The 23,256-nt window shown below is 36.3% G+C and overlaps 1 protein-coding gene across 11 annotated transcripts; it reads right to left on the bottom strand.

Annotated features, from left to right (window-relative positions):
* Positions 1-2,797: 2,797 nt before the first annotated feature.
* Syp (synaptotagmin binding cytoplasmic RNA interacting protein) lies at positions 2,798-22,391 on the bottom strand. 11 transcript variants are annotated; one of them, XM_076383002.1, is made up of 12 exons: positions 21,880-22,391; positions 19,391-19,776; positions 19,221-19,328; positions 18,925-19,101; positions 17,381-17,516; positions 11,922-12,127; positions 11,648-11,797; positions 11,394-11,539; positions 11,190-11,305; positions 8,535-8,683; positions 4,323-4,488; positions 2,798-3,219 (listed from the first exon to the last, which is right to left on the bottom strand). In XM_076383002.1, exons 2-12 carry the CDS (start codon positions 19,772-19,774, stop codon positions 2,972-2,974), a joined length of 1,986 nt encoding a protein of 661 aa, XP_076239117.1. In that variant the 5' UTR covers positions 19,775-19,776; positions 21,880-22,391; the 3' UTR covers positions 2,798-2,971. The 11 variants fall into 11 exon arrangements, 9 of the variants coding, with proteins under 9 accessions (XP_076239117.1, XP_076239116.1, XP_076239119.1 ...); XM_076383001.1 differs by lacking the exon at positions 21,880-22,391 and adding an exon at positions 20,785-20,896; XM_076383004.1 differs by lacking the exon at positions 21,880-22,391 and adding an exon at positions 20,785-20,896 and having other exon boundaries at positions 2,798-3,216; positions 4,332-4,488.
* Between the last annotated feature and the right edge of the window lie 865 nt (positions 22,392-23,256).

The following is a 23,256-nucleotide window of genomic DNA, read 5'->3' as shown; positions in this document are numbered from 1 at the left end:
CATTATTCATTATTATATCCTTGATATTATGTTTTTTTTTTGTATAAATAGGGTGTGTAGGTAAGTAGAGTAGGTAGGTAGGTATAAAGTACAGTAATTGAGTAGTGAATTGTATGTATGATGGGGGAGGAGACTAAAAGAATGAAAGGAAATATTCTTAATAGATGTATACAAAGTCGAATTTCTTTTTCCGATTGCTTGCCCCCCTCCTCCCCCTCCCATTTTTCTTTCTCTTTCACACGCCCCTCTGTGGTCATTCTCACTCTCACTCTCACTCTCTCTCTTTTTCTTTCTTCCTTTATCCCCTCTCCCCCCTTCCCCAACATTTTTCTACCTCTTACACACTTTTTCCTCATCTTCTAATCCTCTCTCATTCTTTCTTCTCTCTCTTTTTCTGTTTGCTTTCCTCCCTTTAACAATGATCGCATAACTGGGGACAGGAAGTTAAAACGAGGGGCTTCCAATTATTACTCTACTAGATACAGTTAAATCATCGTTACCAAAACAGCATCGATGACGAAGAAGAATTAGACTTAAGTAAAACGTGAATAAAATGTAACAAAATGTAGTTCATAAATACGAGAATCTGTGAACGGTCGATCACCATTGAGATGTACAGTAAGTTTGTTTATGGCAGTCGATCGGATCATACTTTCACGTGCGAATTGTGTGATTTCTTGTCCAAGCTTTCAACTGTTTATAGTTTTTCTTTTTCTTTTTATTATTATCATCTGAAATTTGCGTTTTTAGTCCTATTGTTGTGCATTGTTCGATTGGGTAAAAATACACGGTGATAATTCGTTCTCGTCGATGTTATAAAATAGAATAAAAGGATATGCTACGGCGATACCCAGTCGCTTCTTATTGCAACTGAATGAAATTTTCATCCTCTATATTTTTCTTGATTCCCTTTTTGCTTTTTTTCGTTTAACAGTCATGATTCGGGGGTGAGTGTACAAAACAGAAATGGATTTTATATTTGTTTTCCTTTTTCGATTATCCTCCAGAACAGGGGGTGTCTGGGCTCCAGGGACAGGGACCAACTACAGCCCGCACTTACAACTCTTACTAATTAACTAACAGGCTAACAATAACAACGAGTCAACACTCAAAATGTGTGCTGTATGTGTTCATGCATTTGTAAACGTTGCCTAAGCTTTACGCATCCTAAATCAATCCGTAACTATCATTATCAACTTCGGTAGTCAGTCGTTTTTAAAAGTAGAACAAACAAAGTGGTCGCGTATGCGGTGAAAATAACCGCACGAAGAATGCGACTTGAAAATTTTGACAGTAAAATTTGAGATAAAAATAAAAACGAAACGTAAAAGATATATTTTTTTCTAATCGTCTTGTATGTCCGTTTGTATTCAACGGTTCTCCTCTCTCACTCTTTAACTACAAGAACGAAACGAAACGAGACGAAACAAAACAAAACAAAAAAGGGGGAAATAATAAATAATAAATACCCCAATAATTTAGACTAATTTTTCCTCACTAGATCTTCGGAAAATCTTCTATACGGATCAAGTTCTTTCCGACTGATACTTTTTCCCATTTTTCCCCCCACTTTCTCGTCACTCCGTTTTATAGATTCAACTACTGCCTTTTTTACAATTACCATAACCGGACAAATTACGAGACATAATCGTAGAACCGTTGATTTACAACGTTTCATTTTCCGTGTTCGTCGTACCTGTCTGACCCTTAATAATAATAATAGTTTCACTGACTGTACACATTATAGACCAACGATAGGAGGTCTAGCGGCGCTTAGCGCGCTCCACGCATACACGATACACATGCGCACATATGCGATAGCCTTACACGTGCGCGCGCGCACACACACGACAACACACACACACAGACATACAACAAATATGCAACCGGACACAATTCGCAACCAAATCCACACACACACATATACACACGCGCACACACGCTGATGCACACTCACACCACAGTCATATTTGCTCTAAATTCTCGCAGAAAGCTCGATCTAAGTTTATCACTAAATCTCCATCTATTTCATTTGCGCCCTCGAACTTTTCCGCAAACCTACATTAGTACTACTAACATGTCTATCATTTTCTCTCCATACATAGCGATTCATTCATTCACCCTCATATTCTCGCCTTTTCTTTCATGCGCCGCGTATTCCTTTCTTCGACATCGCGAAAACACACTCTTCTCTTTCATATAGACTCAAAAATTGAATAGACGCATAATAAACCACAAGCTTCCAGCAATTCTCTTAATTAATACGAGCCATCACAATCCCAACGTCAACATCAATGATCTTCATATCACTTGGCAGTAAACAATGCGACAATGCAGTAGCGGTACTTAGATTAGTATTATCGTATCGTATACACTATATATACTATATATATATATTAAATATATATATATATATAATATACATAATATACAATAATAATAATAATAATAATAATAATAGTAGTACGGGGTGGATTGTTGGGTGGTCACTCCGATGTAATAATTAGTCCCAGTGGCACATCACTGTGTACGTAATCACAACAGCGAGCGATGGTGGTGGCGCCAAGCACGACACCTTGCGCGTTCTTTAAGTGTTTTTTTTTCATTAAACATACACGTATAGGTACGAGAGAACATTTACAATTATCAAATTGATCAATTAAATATCGGTATCAGCGGTTCACTTTCTACCCTCCCAACGATCCCTTGTTCACCGTGTATTATTCCTTCTTTCAATAGTATTAGTACCCCCCCCCCCCCCCCCCCCCCCCATCCCCCTAAACCCCTCAATTTCTCGTATATGCTTTACTTTCCTTTGTCTCCTGCGCTCTGCAGAAACGATTCCCGTGTTTTCGGTTCGTCCGTGGTACGCGTTTGCTCAAACCATTTTTCTCTCCGTCCCCTTCGGTCGTTGGTACGTGCGTGCGTGCTTGCGTGCGTGCGTGCGTATTCACTCACAGACTTGCAGAAGTTAGCTCCACGACTGGTAGGAATCTTGATACCACTCGTGATCGTCGCTGGAAACACCGCTGAGTGTGGCGGTTCTACCGCCAAATCCCATGTCACCGCCACCACCACCACTACCACCATTCACACTCGCCAATCCGTACGCATTGCCCAGTGGTTGTTGGGCGAGGGGTTGGTTTCCCCAGTTGCTCTGGAAGCGACGCTTAGATTCCCCCTGGTTCTGGTGACCCCCGTCAAATTTTCGTTTACCTGCTATACAAACAAACCAAAAAAACCATCGTCACCTTCGCGATTGCATTTATGATTACAACAGTTGCACACCCAGTTGCGGGTCACCCTTTTTGCATCGAAAATCTTCCCTCTAACCAACGTTGCATGGTACCAAGCATGCACTGGCCATCATAGATTTATATCATAAGTTCAATGAGTAAATCGGAGTCATGAGTTTATCGAAAAAGAACACACACCTCAAAAACATCATGGTCGAAGCAAATGTACTGATATTGAGCCGATATTTTATCAAGGGTGAACGCTGCGTGCCTCACGCTATAATCTAAGAACCAAGGATCGTCAGGATACAAGGATTGGATAGTATCGATCAGGGAAGAAATACTCCTTTCTCTTTCGAAAACGCACTCGTTGCAAACAGGGAAGCATACTATAATTAATGAATATATATATTATACAAATTCAATTGAAACCTTATATATTTCGTGTACTATAATTTGACGCAATATAGGTACTCGTTTTGCCCGCAAAAGCGGTATCACATAATATAGAGTAATTTCTCATGTCTAAAAGATAAAACGAACGACCCATTACAATGATGTAAAACTAAATGAACAAACAACGGGTTTTCGTAAGAAAGAAAATATTGAACGGTACGATTTGATTCTGATTACCATTAAGTAAAAAACAAGAGGATCGATGAAAGTAATGTTGCCTTCTTCGAGCAAGCATATGAATTGAAAGGAGATATGAAATGAGAGAGGGATCCACCAATAATGAAATCGACTGCACGCATGTTCAACGACATGTGGCCATTTATGGAATTACATAAACTAGAAGGAAGCAGAGGATAAAGAGATATATGAATAAAGAAATGAAAAAAGAAATAAAGAGAGAAAGAAAGAGAGGGAAAAAGAAGGAATGGAGGAATGAAGGAATGAAAGAATGAAGGAAAGATAGAAACGAAGAAATAAATAAATAAATAAAATAGCAAAAATTGGAAAATGAAAAGAGAAAGCATGTGAGAAAAGAAGCTGGCTTTCATACTTATTACATACGTAATAAAAAGAGAGTGGCAACTAAATAATAGTATAAATAAATGATTGATTTATTGTGGAGATACAGACCATCCTCACCTGGTAAACTTCCCTTGGCGCGGACCCCCCCACGAACGGACAGCCGCTGGACCCCACGAGCCCCTGAAGTTGCGGGGTTGCGTCCCCCCCTGACTGGCCCACGGACTTGCGGGCCACCGACTCGGCCACGCGGCACTACTCCACGACCACGTCCAGCCTGACCAAATAACACACACCCAATTGTTACCTCGTATATTTCATTACGCTTTTACGCGTTCATTCACGCGCTCTTAATCGCGCACCTTTACCTTTCAACTTCTCCTTCATTCCTACCCTTTCTTCCTTCTTACATTCCCCTTCTTCCTATTATATTCCTACCCTTCCTTCTCTTTCGTTCACTCATTCACTCGCACATGCACACGCGCATACATTCACTCGCTTTCTTGCCCTTCCTCTCCTCTCCCCTCCTCTCCTCTCCTCTCCTCTCCTCTCCTCTCTTCTCCTTTTTCTCTGTCACTTCGTATAGACACGATATCACCTTTCTTATCACCTTTTTCTATTGAATACTCGTAATGTCCAAAACCTGCACGGACATTACAACATGTCAACTTGTTTGACTCGTTTACCCAGGTTAGATCTTTATTCATCGGCGTTAATTCTACTGCTATACATACACTTTATACCCATTAAATATATTCATATATGTATTATGTACACAAACACGTACACGTACAAGTGAATAACTATACACGTAAATAATGACTTAGAAATTCGTACCAGCGAATTTGTGTAAGCGACGTAATATATGTATACTGTATGTACGAATCATATAATACAGGTACGTATATGTAATATGTACATATGTTCACTGATTTATTTCACAAGGGAAAGAGATAGGCAAAGACAGAGTATGCGTTACGTGGAAGAAGAAAACAAGGACACGGAGGAATAGAAGGTGAACAGAATACAAGACAGATATTTATGTATGCGCTTACATGTGCACGTGTATAAGCACATGCGCGAGCATATGTATGTAAAAATAAATAAAAATAAAAACGATGCAATTGGAGGGATATCCTAAAACCAAATCTTACTAACCACATGTTTTTTACAGACAGCAGTAGTAGTATTAGCAGAGTTATCCAATGTGGTAAAGCGAAAAGCGAACTGTTTTGGGTTGGCGAGGAAACTTTAAGCGACACAACCTACTGCACTGTCAGCTAGAACAAAATTCAACAAGTCAAGGTTTAAATAAAGCGGCACAACATTACAGCAAGGTAGTTTAAGCGTAAGCAGTGTTCGTATACATCGAAGCAAGCAACAGCCATCAAACTTTATTATCGATGCTACCGATTACTGAAACACAGCGGGCTAATAGGTCGTAACTTTTCTTTTAATCGATTCTCCCTTTCTGTTTCATACACGAAAAATCACATGAATAAACATTTCAATATATACAAGAGCAACGCAATAACCTGATTCCATTTCTCACTTTTCTTTCTTTTTTAGCGAGAAATCTATCTAAAACGTAACATGTACATCCTTGTAATCGTGTTGCACGATTTGCGAAAAACTTTTCCTCCTGTTCAAGTAAAACGCGATACACTGAATCTATATTACAAATTAAATGCATACGAGGATTCCTTGAACTTCATAATACACCTACAGTGAAACAGTAGATAAAGTTCGTTTGCACAGTTCATTTTCAACGTTCATATCTGCCGTTTTTCAAGAAGTATACCAATTTACTTGACTTTCACAACAATTTTCATCAAGATGGTGACGAAATAGAGAAGGCTTATAAGATAAACCATCGAATATACACATAATAAATACATCAATTTATCTATAGCATAGAAATCATTTTCCGAAACAAACGTATAGAACGAACACAACGATTAAACCGAATGCATATGATATCCCAATAATTACGCATCATACAGCATGCGCAGAAATATATTCAATAAATACGAACAATCAGCGATTCATCGTTCCTATGTCAAGGTTTAAACGATCAACTAACAGATAACACAGGCGAGAAATATTTTATTAGAAGACACTATACGCCTCACTCGAAGGACTCAATCGAAGAATGTAAATAGTATTACGATACTAAAACTATAATGCTGAGACAAATGTACAATCGAATTTGCATGTTATGACAATAGAGAACTGTCAAGAGAAAAAGTTGATCGCAATCAATCGATCAATTTATCTCTACATTCGTCGATGCTTTTAATTGTCAACGAACCAATTGAGAAATCAGAAAATCGGCCTAATTAGTCTATCAGTGAATCAAGCAATTTGTTGAATAAATGTAGTAATGGCATAGTTGTAACGATGTTCACAGGGTGCCCAATGTTCTCTTACAATTTTTGGATAACCCTGCAACTTGTCATAAAAATGTATATGTAAATATCTACTAAGTGCATCATATCCGAGCCACGAGACGCACGTCGCTCTTTATAGAAAGAGAAAATAAACGTCGAACATCTATACAAAAACGTTACCAACTTAACGACCATTGACTTATGTACGATGTACTTATGCACGCGTGTGTATATACATACAGTCACATATACGTAAAATGCACGACACGAGCTTTCCTACTATTCTATCTAATTGTAGCCGTAACGTTTTCAAATATTACTGACAGTTTAGTGCAAATATCAGGAGAACCTATGACACTGTACATTCGTATACAAATAACCTTGTACTTCCTCCTTCCTTCCTTCCTTCCTTCCTTCCTTCCTTCCTTCCTTCCTTCCTTCTTTCCCTCCTTTCTCTCCTCCCTTCCTTCCTCCTTTCCTTTCCTTCTTCCATCCATCCCTCTTCCATTCCTCTTTTCTTACGAAGGAAGAATATCAAAATGTGAGAGATCGCGGCTTTCAGCCTTTTGATGGTCTCTTATTACCAGGGAAAGGTATTGCTTTCTTCTTTTCTTTCTTTGTTTCCTTCCGTTGCTCTGTTACTTTCCTTTCTCTTATAGCTTTTCCCGGCTGTACTTTCGTTGAAAAATTTAGAATGGGTCTACTATGGCTCAGATATGATTAGCAAGCAATTTGAAAGTGGCAGTGTGTTCGGATTACAGGATTATGTTAGTGAAAGCGGGGATATTAAATACTAGGCGTACTTGATTAAGGATCTGTAAACGGATCCAAATATAGAACGCGCGCACGTTCCATACAAGTCCTCTCTCTTTCTTTCTTTTCTTCACTCTCTCAATTTTCTACATGTATGCAGCTAATACGTACGTACGCACGTACGCACGCACGCACGCACGCACGCACGCACGCACGCACGCACGCACGCACGCACGCACGCACGCACGCACAGAAAAGTACACGTTTTCCTTCTCCCACCGTCCATCCAAACCCTTTTATACGTATCTTCTGCACATTCATTCATTCGTTTATTCTCACTTCCTTGAATGCGTGATAAGGCAAAAAGTTCACTCATACATGTATGTATATCTTCTATCATGCTAGTTTCAACTATAACAGTGACGAAAAAATATTGTGATGAGAAAAAAAGTCATAAACACGTTACAAGCTGCAACGTAATTGACCCCCCTTCACGCATTTCATATCTTTTTCTTCCTATTCTATTATATTCTGATTTACCTGAGATTAGTATTAGTATTAAAAAATATTAGTGTTTATGTTTTGGTAGTAACAGTTCAGTACGTAACCAAACGCACATGCACGCGTAATGGACACGCGTACGTGCGCGCGCGTGTGCGTGCGTGCGTATAGGACACGTATGATAGAAAAAGCATACACTCGTCATATATACGTGGAGGGTGGATAAACGGGCCAGTGAAAGGAGAGCACACACATTATAAATAGAAAGAATTATGTTGATGAGAGACAGTAAACGTTTACACGGACACACGTTTTTGATTTATATACACATGTATACCTGGTACGTATACTTACACCAGCAATTAGCAACAAGGTATTAAGCATTCATATTAAATAATAAAGTGAGCAGGTTGTTTGGAGAGTATAAACTGGATCATGTAATGTATTTGGGAATATCCACGAACACTGTGCCACAATCAAACTACCGCTGATGTGTGTATATCTGTATACATATATATACATATGTATGAGTACCACACACATATATACCTATATACATATATATATATATATACGTATCGCAGACACACACACATGTGTACACGAATCGTAATCATTAAAAATAATACTGATTGAAAGAACAGAAACGACTTTAGAACGATTAAAAAAGGCGACCCACCGGTTGAGGCTGCCTGCCTCTCCCTCTGGCAGGTGGCGGAGGCGGCGCGTAATCGAAATAGTAATCTTCGTATCGATAATAGTCATCGTAATATGGATCACTGTAGCCACCTCGATAATCCCCATAACCGTAATAGTCGTAATCATAATCTATAAAAACACACATTACAAATAGACCCAAATTTAGCCACGATATATCCAATTGTCAACTTATTCAAAACTAATACTTGTGTTTCATGTAAGAAAAGGCATGCCGGGAAAAGATAGTTTTAAAACTCCAATAATAGTGTTTGAGTGAAGAAAAAGAGAAAAAAACAAAAGGAAAAGAACGTACATCGGAATTGTGTCGTAACTGTTATTCAGAAAGTTATATCGATATGATTGTATGATGCGATGATCGGTCAAATTATTAAGAAACAAAAAACAAAACAAAACAAAACAAAACAAAAGAAAAAGAAAATTACATATCTTTTCCATTTCAACGCGAGACTGCAAAGAGAAAAAAAAATTACGATAATTACCCTACCACCATCACGTATCCTGATAAGATTGTACACGTCTAACACGGATCATAGAAAATCTGCATGTTATTCGCTTTCTTGTCAATTTTTCCCATTTGATAAAAACTATAGGAATGACACATATGTATATAATACTGCAATTTTCGATGATCCAATAGCGTATGCTTTCAACCTTGAGCATAAATCAAAAAGGGAAAAATAAACAAATCTACAAATATGTAGTATTCTCCGCTACGTTCCACTCAATCATTCATTATTTGCATCTTACCTAGTTCCATGAGCGCTGTAAACAAATTTTTTGAATTTATGATGCATACAAAAAGGAAATCAACAAAATAAATACAGTTACATAAAATGAAACAAGACAAACGATATAACGAAAAAAAGAAGGAAAGAAGAACAAAAGATACAATTGATGGGCAATGCACGTAACTGGTCATTGCCATAAAATAAGTCTCACTAGAGCACCATATTATATAAACACAAAACAAACAATACGCATGCAATTATTTTCTCATAAAATACATACAAAAACTGTAATATGAATATATGTATGTATGTATTTAATTTGACACAATACATATACATATATGAAAGAGTACAGAGTACAGGTGTCACAGGAAGTGGTAGTGGTAAGGCAACAAGGTGCTCTTACTAGTAGAACGATGATAACTATAGTAACATACATATGTAGAAATGTACATATGTATGAAAATGCATAAAAAATGTCTGTTACTATTTTTAACCAACGAATTTATCAAATTATCACGGAAGAAAGTAAATACACCGAGGAAAAAATTTCATCGATAAGTGTGACAAATCGTAGATATAAGAAATAAAATAGATTCAGCCAAATCTTATCAACAAAATAAACAACTAATAAAAACAATCTATGAATACTGAACACTTGATTCAATGAAAAGAAATATTCCATTATTTGTACACTACCTCACTACAACCTTTCAGTACAGTTAAAGAATTTATTGCACGTTACGTACTCATGTAATCTATTATCTCGTATAATATAAACGTCATTTCTTTCTTAGATACATCTATGCTCAAAATCACATATAGTAAGATGATAATGACGTACGTTAAGGAAAGTAGCACGTCTCATTTGTCTTATTCATTTCTTCTTAGGAATAGTAGCACGTTTCGGCTTTGCTACGAGAAGTAATCTATTTCACTGTTTTGCCACGAAAAAAAATCATATTTCGACATTTGATGGTACATATCATGCTTTCTTTCATAGCACATTATAAGAACTTTTCTTTGCGAAAGAAAACGAAACATAATATTTTTATTCGCTTCGAACATAGATGTTTTTTTCCCGTAAGACAAATGAAATATGCTTCTTTTCTTAAAGAGAGTCGATATGTAGTGAGATAGTGAAAAATTCCCAAAAGCATGCGGGATATTCGTTTCACTTAACGTTACCATATCATTATCATTATCATTATCATTATCATTATCATTATCATTATCATTATCATTATCATTATCATTATCATTATCAGTATCATTATCATTATATGATCTAACAATGATTTATGTTTACTAAACTCTGAAAAATAAAACATTAATTCTTTATACCTAACGATAAGTTCATCAGTTAATTTTTTCAATTAGTAGATAAATAGCAGCACGGTACGATTGAAATATTTTACGCACGCATAATTTGCCCTATTATTAATATACTATTATTAATACATGAAATATCCTAATGAACGATTTTCTTGATGAAGATAAATATTAAGCTTACTGATTTATCAATGTGAACATTCACAAGTGATGGTCTAAGCCTGAAAAGCAAATGCGCAGAAGAATGTAAATAGATTGTTACTTGTTTAGTCAGGAAAAATACTACGATGAGCATGTACGTACATATACATGTTATATGTAGTGATTTATTTAATATTATTTAATATCTTAATGTAAGAATTTGTGTTGCGAACATTTGCATATGTGTATGTTCGAACGCGCTCGCGGCACGCGCATTTATTTATCTATATATGTCTATATCTATATCTATGTCCTATAAACATATCTATATCTATATCTATATTCATGATGTCCATACATATAGAATGCTAGCAAATGAATCGCGAGAAAGATGAAAATGAATCGGTACTTACCATAATCACCGCGTCCCATTTGTCCTCGCATACCTGCACCGGTACCTCTAGGGCCTTGGCCAGGTCCACGAACTGGCATTGGCCCTCCCATCATGCTTGGATGCGACGGGGAACCTCTGTATCAACAAAAATATCGTTGTGAACAAAATTAGAACGAAAATGAAAGACAGAAATTGGAGTTCCTAGAACAATTAAATAACTCACCCGCTTCGACCTTGTAACATTTGCATCATCCTTCGCTCCCTAGCACGAAGCATTTCCTCTTTTTTCTTTTTATCAGAAGGTGGTTTCGCAAGAGATACTTCTATGTGAGAACCTCCAATTTCTTTACCATTTAATTCATTCATCGCCTATAACAACGCAATAATAAATTTCATTCGTTTGCGCAAACAACCTACGATATAAACATTAATAGGCTAATGAATTATCAATGAACACATGTTGCTGTTATTTCCTACCTTCACGGCGTTGTCTCGTTCTTCAAAATGTACAAAAGCATAATCCTTGATCTTTTTTACTCTTTCTATATTACCATATTGTTCGAAGCACTCTTTTAGCTTTTCTTCGGAACAATCTTGGGTCAAATTCTTTACGTACAACACGCGTACCTAAAATTAAATACAATTTAAATGAACAGATTATTTCCTGAATGTCATCAAACAAATTCCTCTCATTTCTTTTTTCTCTTTCTCTTTTTTTCATTTGTTAAAAAAATAATAACACATCATTTACTTTCGACATAGTTTGTTCATCAGGCTCCTCTTGAGGATCTGCCCAATCTACTATAATATCGCATCCCCACACCTTGATACGACCTGTACTTAGTCTTCGTTTCGCTAAGGAAGCTGCTTTGTGAGATTCATACTCTAAGAAGCAAAAACCCCTATTTTTCTTCTTATCATCCGGTGAACTGTAGATTATCACCTCGGTCAGGCCCGCTGTACGATGAAAAAATTATACAGAACAGATCAATAAAATTGATCAGAAAATTCAGCGAAAATAATGAGGATATATACATATCTATGGCTAAAGAAAACAAAAAGAAGGAAAACAAATTGTGGATGCGAAGGTATAAAGAATGAGCCTAAGTAATCGTATTATGCCGTATTATTAATTACCATCAATTATGCATGGAAAAGCTATTCCTTACTCCATTTCTTTTATATAAATTGAATTTCACACATCTTCTTCAACATGTAATATAATTGTAAAACGATATTGACTATGCTATAGACATTAATGGTATTTATGAAAAACCAAAGAAAAACCGGACGACAAACAAACAAAATGAAAAAGGATTATATATATACATATATATACATGTATACATGTATATATGTATATATATATATATATATATGTATAAAAAAAAAAAGAACATGTAAATTTATTTTCAAATTGCTAATTCAACGATTCGTATAAAGTATCAAAAGTATCAGAATTATATACATCTACGCATAAAACTTGAACCGATCGCTAAGGGCTACTGAATCTCGTTTCACAAAAGATAATTAAATGACAATACGATTAAGAAGAGAAGTAATTGTTTCTGCATGAAAAATTGTCATGAATTTTTTTTTTTTAAATAGCATTGTTCCAACCTGTTAATATCGAGACACAAAATGAACCCGAAAGTTCCAAGAATCCAAAGATGCTGAAATATATGAATGTCTTTGACTTTCTACTACATTTATCGAGTATCTACAACATATCTTATCTATTCGATAATATGTATCCTCACTCAATTCTATTCGCTGCTAATTCTCCTGCTCCTGGCTCGTATGATTCTCAAAAATTCGGTTCTCAAACATTGATTTTCACTCATTCCCTCTATTTACTACCTACAATTGATCAACTCGCAATCAGATATACTACGTACAAGTGTTATTTCGAATACCTTTCTTACGCGAGGAAAGAATTGTGAATTCTTGACAAAATCTACAGAACAGATAAGTCGATAAACGACTAATCAAATAAAGTAATAGAAAATGAACATTATAGTATCGAATCTTCGCATATCGGATCTTCAATATAGCACGCACAGAAAAAGATCGAAGAAAAGAAGAAATGGAAGAAAAGAAGAAACAAAACCGTATAAAACACGCACACAATCAGACATACGTTTATTCCAATAGGTACGCATAACATTCCTCCATATATTGCATGGAAATTACGTTTACGATATCCAAATGTGATAATTGAACAAAGCCCGATTGTAATATACATACGTACTCTACTACCATAATCGTAACTTAGCTCTGTGAGACGGAGTATATGTACGTGTATTTATATATGTATATACGTTCATACATATTCGTAAAGTACATCGGTACAAAGCAGAGATCTTTTCCTTTCTCTCTCTTCTCTCTCCTCTCTCTCTCTCTCTCATCTCTCTCTCTCTCTCTCTCATCTCTCCTCTCTCTCTCTCTCTCTCTCTCTCTCTCTCTCTCCCTCTCTCTCTCTCTCTCTCTCTCTCTCTCTCTCTCCTCTCTCTCTCTCTCTTCTCTCTCTCTCTCTCTCTCTCTCTCTCTCTCTTCTCTCTCTCTCTCCTCTCTCTCTCTCTCTCTCTCTCTCTCTCTCTCTCTCTCTCTCTCTCACTCTCTCTCTCTCTCTCTCTCTCTCTCTCTCTCTCTCTCTCTCTCTCTCTCTCTCTCTCTCTCTCTCTCTCTCTCTCTCTCTCTCTCTCTCTCTCTCTCTCTCTCTCTCTCTCTCTCTCTCTCTCTCTCTCTCTCTCTCTCTCTCTCTCTCACTCTCTCTCTCTCTCTCTCTCTCTCTCTCCCCCTCTCCCCCCCCCCCTCTCCCCTTTTTTTAAGGTGTATAACTTGCATTTAAGGTATACTTATTGCAGACAATATCCGGCTAGGAGATATTGTAAACGTGAAATAAAAGTGTTGAAACATAATTAGAATATCAGACGTCGGGACTGAAACGTACGTATATAGAGTGTAAATAGAAAAGGCAGTTGAACTAATTGAACACGGTATTAAAAGACATTACCATGTGTCATTACGAATACAAAAAAAAGCTCTCTAACAAATACAAATGTAGAAGAATAATCATGGGAGAAAACGTAAAGCTTTGCCCACATTCAATCACAGAACGCACGCGATAAGTCTGCAGTTAATTAAACCTTCGAATTCTGTTACTCGTTAATAGTTTAATATACAAGCTTCTGTCGCGTACCGATAACGCATGGTCTGTCGATTTCTAATATGTACCACTATGACAGCTCACAATACCAACAAATTAATGTACATATGCTATCTATCGCTGAAAAGAGTAGTTACCATGCTATAAGAATTGACATGCTTTATGGCGACGACATCACGAATACATCGAAGACTGACACTATAAAAAAATCACTTCAACTTTCCTTCCAACGATATTAATACTTGAACGAAGTGTGACATCTTTCCGCGTTCAATTCGTTTTCGTTTTTAACGATAAGCAGTATTTCTACTAGTATTGGAACAATTACTTCACTCTTAAACATTGTTGAAATAATCGCTATCACTCTATACCCTGTTCTTTCGAACAAAGTTCTCCTCTCCTTCCTCTCAGTTTAAAAGCTGGCTCATACGTGACATACGTATTTACATATGCGTGAATAAGTAACTCTCACTTTCTGACTGCTCTAAATGAATGTATATATATATATATAACAATGTAATACACTGTTAAAGCGGATTCAGATGCCTTATAACTGTTCTGCCAAAACTTTTACATCTTTTAAATGGACCACTCTCGTACTACGTGAATCCCAGTATCAGCATTCGATTTAATTATTGTTTTCTTGTTCTCTCGTTATCCTATTTCCTCTCTGTGTCCAGACTTTAACATTACATGCAAGAATACTATGCAAACACACACAGAAAATGTGAGAAGTATCATACACATTCGCTCCAATCACACCCCGATCGGCCTTGCATCGGTCAGCAACAATACAAATCAAATATAAATCCGAGAACATGACACGTGTTCGTAAAACTAATGGAACTTCCTGATCGAGCAAAAAGAATACCACGCCTTATAATTTTTATATGCTTTCACCTACTGTTCATCACGTTTCGTGTTCGCGATTTCTCTCTCTCTCTTTTTTTTTGTGTCCCAAAATCAATATTCACATTGAAGCTACGACTTCACTTTTCTAAAAATATAGTATAGTTGATTTCGGAAAAAAAGGAGAAAGAGGAGAGAAAAGTATATATTAGAAAATCACATGGTACGTATGCGTATCATTCAAAACGATATCTGAAAACTGAAACAACTGAACAATTAAAGAAAGAACTAATGATGAAATTGTATCGTGAGAAGTACTAAATGAAGGAAAGAAACGATCATTTGAAATATTTGCGGCACAGTCGAGTCTCGAACGGCATTCCAATAAAACTTCTTTGATCGTGGGACACAATTGATCATGTAGACCGGTTTATCTCTTATGTGGCGTGGTATAGCAATTTGAAATGATAATGATAATTACTGGGTCGATAATTACTCAAGAGGGCTAGAATTAACCCACCTGACACCTTTGAGCATCTCGAAATCAAGGGATAAAAACAGCTTAATCGATCGTTCAGAGATAAAAATTCTGTCCCAACATCTCTCCCATAGAACTTCCTTTTGGTTACTGCTTGCTGATTTAAGGACAATTGTTAACTTACGTGCGTGCTTTGTAAATTCTTCGAACAAGTCATCTCGGTCTCGATTCTTTGGAATATTTCCCACAAACAAGCGGTGATTGTTATAAGATACGGTAACACCAATCTTTTTCCCTTTCCGAATCTCATAATCATTCAGCTGTAAGAATAATGTGGAAGGAGAGTGCCAATTAAGCTTGCCTTTTACAATTTCACCTGCTTATTGGCTGTCTGAACGTGGGATTCGTGAAGCGACCTTCAGGAAGATTTGTACATATTGTACGGAAAGGGTTTACATAGGGCTGAGAGCAAGAATTGACCGAGGATTATTGGAAAGTGAACCTCTCGTGGAGACAAGACCAGGAACACTGCGTACAGTTGAAATGAACAGGTGGGTGGATGGGTGGGAGTGCCTGTCCGTTTGTTAGCGAGCTAAACGCCCCAGCGGTCCACGCAAATCTCCCATACCCCCATGCTCGAGGCCCAGTCATGAATCGTGACGTTAACGTGTCGCAGAATTTCTAACCACGCGGGACAACGCGACCGACTGTGATCGGGCTATTTTATTTTTACTAAATCGTATCAAATCGTTCTCTTATTCATACTCAAGAGTAAGGGCAACAACAACGACGGTAATAATGATAGTAATGGTTGCAATAGTGATTGTGACGATGGTGACGATGGTGGTGATGGTAGTTATGGTAATGACGGTAGTGATGGTGGTTGTTGCGATAGTAGTGAAATGGTAGTGTTGTGATGGCAATAATGACGACACAACAACGAGGACGGCAATTCTAACGAGGACAATAATCGTACTGTTTTGCTTCCACATTTTCTCTTCAGTTACACCGTTTCTTTCTACATTCGGAATAGCAGAAAAGAAAAAAGAAATGAAATGGAAGAAAGAAAAAAGAAAGAAAGAAAGAAAGAAAGAAAGAAAGAAAGAAAGAAAGTAAAAAAAGTATAGTAATTGGCAAGGAAGCCGGCAAATCAACCATGAATTCGGCTGAAAAACGGAGTGAAGAGATTACAGAGACGCAAGAAGCTAGAGATAGAGATAAAAATAGTAGTAGCGATAAAGATGTTACTACGATGGAATTATGAAACGAGAGTAATGGAGAACGGTTCTGGTTATAACTATAACAAGTATCAGCAGCGGCGATGATTGCAAAGATACTGCGAGGAAAAAGTCAATGGAAGATGAAAAGAGGAGGACAAAAAAGATAAGAGGATTACACGGTGAATACAAGTAGGAAGCAAATAACTCATAACTCAACCTAAATATGCGAGGAAAAGAAGACTTGGACCAGAGAGGTGTTACTGTTCACTAATAAACCGAGAGGCAAGGAGACTGACCAGAACTGAAGGTGTCATAGGTTATCGCAGATCGCACGATTACACGCGCGATCGTTCGTTCTTTTTTTTTCTTGGATGCTCCGTAATTCCATACCATCTACAACCACTACTTAAAGGCTACCACTCTTAAGTAACAATACAGGTAGACAGGTAGGTATAGGTAAATAGGTAGGTACACACGCCTCGAATTCACTTTACCTGTTAATTTACCAAATTCCTCCAAGATCTCCTCTTTGCCTTTTGACTTTGGTATGTTCCCCACAAAAAGTCGTAGATTAGGAACGCTAATGTTTACTTTCAGATTCTTGCCGGGTTTTATTTCGTGATTATCGAGCTGTGGGATGAAGAAAACAGACACATGCCTAATATTGTTCCAATGAGACATTTCGTATTTTATGTAATTACGAGAAACAGGAGAATTTAGGAAAAATTTTTCAAAATGTGCAATTTGGCGAAATTATTAACATGGTGTGGTTCCATGAAAGCGAGAAAGTGGCATGCGCTTTGTCGCTCGAGTCTTCACAATATAGGAAACCGGCGTTCGCGTATCATGTGCTCCTGTAAACAAATTTTAAGCCTACCAATTTTTTTCAATTTTGTTACAAAAATTGTCACTGTCCAATCAAAGTTAACCAATTAGGTAAATATACCCCTAACCAATTAGACCACAAAGCTTTTTTTCATCGTCATTGTTCAGGAAGGTTCTCCACTCCCAATTTTGCCCACTGAGCAAAGAGGAGAGCTGGAAAAGAAACTCATCCATAGGGACGTCATTAATGTATATATGTATGCGTGTATGCGTGCGTGCTCTTTCTATTGTATGTGCATGTATACGGGTGTGTGTGCGCGTGTGCGTGTGTGTGCGCGTGTGTGCGCGCGCGCGTACGTTTGTAAGTGCCGTGTATGTGCCAGTGTGCGTGTGGTAGCGCGCGCGCATATCCATACGGGTGATGTATGCGCGCGTTATAAATGTGTGTGCGTGTATATTTGTGTATATGCATGCATACAGATTTCTGCATATCTTTGTTTTCAGTGTTTTCTCATTGTTAAATATTAAGGATGTTTTGGATATAATTATGTACTTAAATACGAATCGATGGTCAGGGACATATACGCATGAAACAAATATGTGGATTGTTCCTAACTAAAACGTTGAATCTTCAATTTAGTTACTTCTTATTATAATTAATGAAATAATAGCAAGACATTTGAATTGAAACTACCGAGAAAGCAAGAAAACGTAATGAACAACATAGAACAAGCCACATGGGAATGTACAAAAATTCATTCGAAATGTTTAATGCAAAACAAAAACGACGAAAGAAGAGCAGAATTGAAAATCATGAAAATCGTTGATTTAACTGTTTGCCCAATGAAACAGTAAATATTAGAGGTAAAAGATCTTATTATCCCATTGATATATAATTGAAATCTCGCTTATTTCAAATCAAGTATAGCCGTAATAAGTAACAACTTCAAACAAACTATAAATTATTATATAGAAACAGAAACGCAAAATAATTACACGATATATAATACATAAACATTTCGAAAGACCACGTGTATTTTGGTAGCAATAACAATTTTGTAACATTTCTAAGAATTTTATAAACAAAAATGAAGGGAATCGATCTGTCCATAGCAAGATATCGTAAAGTAGGATAACAAAATTTGTACGCTTCACAAATTGGTACCTACGCGTTAATAAAAACAAAAAAATTAAATAAAACATGTCTACATACCTCTCTAACAGCTTGCTGTGCTGCTTCTCTGTTAGTGAAAGTGATAAATGCATATCCTCTGTTGCAACCTGCCATTGGATCCATCATTAGTCTTAAATCCCAAATCTTTCCACATTTTTCAAACAATGGAATTAATTCGTCTTCGTACATATCTTTTGGGATTTTACCACAAAATACCTTTAACAGAAACGATAATGTCCAGATAAAAAAGTCGTATCGATTTTGTTTGTAATTTTATTTTACACATAGATCAAAGTAAATGCTGAAGGAGGAACAATAACATTTTACTTATTTACCTCACAACCAGTGCCTGGCGTGGGACCTTCCCAATTCGGAGGGGGCCCTCCATATTTTCTTTGTCCTGTTGTTACATCCAAAGGATAACCAGTGCGTTCAAGAATCATCTAAAACATTATCAGTAGTTACTTCAAAGTCTTTTAATGTCAGTTACAAAATACACGCTTACCTTTATTTTATCTTCATCCGGTGCTTTAGGAGTAGTACTCGTACCAGTACCCTGACCTGCACGACTCTTTTGCCTATAGGTTTTCATAACTCCACAAAGATACGCCGATTTATTTGATACATGCTCTAAATTTGATTCGAGAAATTGCGTGAGTACATTTAATGCACCATCTACAGGAAATTCTTTTAAAGCATCTAATGCTCGTTCATCCAAATCTACATGAGCTAATTTTCCAGTTTTGTAGATTTCATCCAATTTTGCAGCTACTTTTTCATCTAATCCATACTGAATAAGTTTTGCAAAATCTTCTGTCCTTTCTACATATTCCATTTCCTCTTTAGACTGTTTTTCTTCCATTTTTATTTCCCCATTCCCTTCTGCCATAGCTGTAAGTAGTAATTTAAATGTACATTATAAGTTACAATGCATAAGGATAATGTATATCTTTTGTTTCAATCTGTATCATTGAGATGTCATTCATGAAAAATATACAATTAACATTTCATAATGACTAAAATAGAAATTTATGTATAAAGTAATATAAAAACAAAATAATTAACCTAAAAGAGGAAGGGAGAGAAAGAGAAAGATAAAGAGAAAGAGAAAGAGAAAGAGAGAGCGAGAGCGAGAGCGAGAGAGTTTTTTTGTGAATAATGCAGAAAAATACGAATCTAATTTTATGCTTTGAAAGTGTTCACAATGCAAATATTCAGCTCACTAAACTCATCACTTATCAAAGAAAATTCGTACGAGTATGTACAAAAATAAACAAAACGTGAAATTTTTCCTATATTCAGATGCAAAAATGGAGTAAACGAAAGACAGGAAATGCAATCAACTCCCATCGAAACTCGAACTTGACCGTTCAACACTGGCGACGCACACACGTATGGAATATGCAATTTCCCGCGTTAATGAACAAGCCACGTCGCCTTTAAATATTACCTATCAAACCAAATACAAAGGAATAACGAACAATATAACTTTCTTATACTTCATCGAAATATTCTCAAATTCATGACAATTAATTTGATATTTTTGATTCTTCAGTTTGAAATATAAAATGCAGAATATAATATCGTGAATTAAGTTAGTACGTATAATAATTGAATTATCGCGATAAAGCGATTTGAAATAATATATTTAATGTATTTAATAAAACATGACTTATGCTTCGGTCGAGATAAGATTGAAATTTTTTGCGTATAGCTTGCCGGCCGGCAACGAAACTGCATCCATATTTCTTCAAGAATGGGATGCACTTTTGCACTCGCGATAACATCACACTTGTCTTTTTAATCGATGGATTTTCACTCGCGTTTAGAAGCATGTTATCAGAGGGAAACAACAATGAAAAAGTTTCTACATTCTGCGATCGAGAAAACTTAATTTACCTTAGAAAGTGAACGAACAGAATCCTCCTGCGAGGAAATGGCGATAGACGTCAACGTGATTGCAGACTACGGGGTTCACAAAACGACGCGCAAAGATACGCTCGAACCCAGCGACACGAGTTAGCCATTTTCTTTTAAGGCATATTCGCCAATTCTGATTGGCCAATACAAAAAACCGAGAAGAACGAGTTGACCGTGCAATATTCATTTGTATAAAATAACGAATTTCACAACTAAATCATGTATAAAAAACGCACGAAACCGACACATTTCCATTGATCAATTTCGATCATTTATGTACGCCAGATTTTGAAATTGTACCTTTTCCACCTAATTTTCGTTAAATAATAATGCATCTACGACTCTATGGAATATCTTCTTGGGAAAACGTACATATTTTCACCTCGCGCACAGTGTATGTACTTGCGTATGTACGTGTACAAACACACAGAGCAGATGCATATATCAGATGTATATACGTATGCACGTACAGTCTTTTTAACCGTAAAAATGCATAGTAAAATTATCCATTAAAATAATAATATGATTGAGCGAACATCAGAATGTAACTACTTACTATTTGAATGGAAAAACTCGCGTAAGGTAACGTTCGTTGACTTTTGACTTTTTATACCTTCTTCACTCACTCGCTTTCGATAGAGGAACAACTTTTGATATAACAAACAATTATTTCCGTTATATGTTACTTGAAATTCTGCTGGTGTAACAATGACGCAGGTATAAATACGTACGTAACGTCAAGAAGAAACACCATCGTGTATCGGTATTGTTCACTATCGTTATGATAATTCCCATAGCAAAGAATATATGTAGATGTGTGAACATTATATCATATGTACAAAACAGTCTGCTGATACCGTTTGTCGAGAAATAGATAGTAAAAGAAGAGAAGAAGAAATAAATAAAAGAAAAATGTTAAAATCTAGAAAGGTTATCTACAGACACTACGATGAGTGAAGCAACCATAACCTCATAAATTGTATAAGAACCATAGGAGATTGATTAAGTTGAAAATAGGCATTGCACATTTAATAGGGAAACAAATGATACCAGTGCAATATAAAAATGATATACCTGTACGGAATTTGATATCTTCGTACGATTAATTTTGAATAAAATGAAAGACGAAGCACCAGATACGTCACAAAACAGTCACAATCCTCTAAATGATGTAAAATTCATTTTACAAACTCCACCAATGTCAAAACGTTTCGACGTGTTGTATTTATGTATTTCGTTTCACTTTCGTATTTAACTATATAAATCACTTTGTTCTAATGCGAAGAAAAATAAACACTTTGTTGTATGACCAAAGAAGATGCGATGCAGTGAATTTAGTCTTGTAGGCACTCGCAAAGTTCTGATAATATTGCAACGGTGATGACGGTAAATGAGGAATAAGCCCGGGCGCAGCGTTTTGATATCGTGTAGTGCCTACATAGCCGTAATGCATAAATTGGACTGTCTGTCTGAAAGAGCGGTGCAGCGGTGCAAGCCCCACAAAACCAAACCTGTTTCCCTGCTCGCTTACTTGCTGCTTTCGCTCCGATCCAATCCGATTCAACCGCTTACCTCTCTTCGCGGTATATGCGAGCCCCGCCTTAGTCAGGCTCGTCGCTATTTATCTATGCCCCCCACTCTATCCTCACCTCACTTTACAAACTGCCATTTTTCTTATGTCAATTCTTTACATTTTTCTCGCTTTTCCTTCCCACTCATTTTCTTTCTCATTACTTTTCCCTCATTTAGATTTCTTCCCTTTCCCCTACGTACTTTCTGTTCTTATAATTCATTTGCAAACATTTAGAGCAAGAATTCATATTATTTACGTACGTATCTAAATACAAACGTATACTTGTTTAATAAGATTCTCAAAATTATTTTTCCTCATTTTAAAATCGTGAAATATATAATACGCATATGCAATATAAATATACGTCTATAAATGACGACATTCTGAAATTTCTACTATTATATATTAAGGCAAGCATCAAATTATACAAATCCAAATAAACATCTGTATAAATCCACAAACGTATATGTGCACGTATACGCGGATGTAATGTCCGAGATAAGCATTGCTTGTATGCGATGCATAGACAGTACGAGCATTTTTTATTATTCTTAGTTTTGTTAACGTACATAGGTATGTAGCACTAAATTATCTTTTACATCATTTGTATGTCAAATACATATGTATTTTATCCTTTATACGTCATTGCACATGAGAAATTAGAAGATGAGAATGCGCTATGCATATAATGTACATATGTAAATACTTGTGGTAAAAAGTTATCAAGTTTTTCACGTGATTTTGGTAACTCGAATCGAATGGAAGCCATAGAAGAAATCAAATATTTTATGCATATAGCATTCTTTCTACATTGATTTTTAATGAAATCTATTTCAAAAAATAAATTAACATAATCATGAAGTTATCGGTATTTTTGA

The sequence above is a fragment of the Calliopsis andreniformis genome, chromosome 8 (genome assembly GCF_051401765.1).
Source record: "Calliopsis andreniformis isolate RMS-2024a chromosome 8, iyCalAndr_principal, whole genome shotgun sequence".
NCBI lineage: Eukaryota > Metazoa > Arthropoda > Insecta > Hymenoptera > Andrenidae > Calliopsis > Calliopsis andreniformis.
The sequence above is the reverse complement of the archived record's forward strand: the minus strand, read 5'-3'. Positions and strand labels throughout refer to the sequence as shown.

What these genes read in the sequence shown, in the direction of transcription:
- Syp (XM_076383002.1), bottom strand. Translation starts at nt 19,774, where the DNA reads ATGGCAGAAGGGAATGGGGAAATAAAAATGGAAGAAAAACAGTCTAAA. An exon ending in GGAATTTGGTAAATTAACAG is followed by an intron (nt 12,128 to 17,380) that starts GTAAAGTGAATT and finishes TTCATCGTACAG; the next exon opens with CGGGCCTGACCGAGGTGATA. An exon ending in AACGAGACAACGCCGTGAAG is followed by an intron (nt 11,540 to 11,647) that starts GTAGGAAATAAC and finishes GCGTTGTTATAG; the next exon opens with GCGATGAATGAATTAAATGG.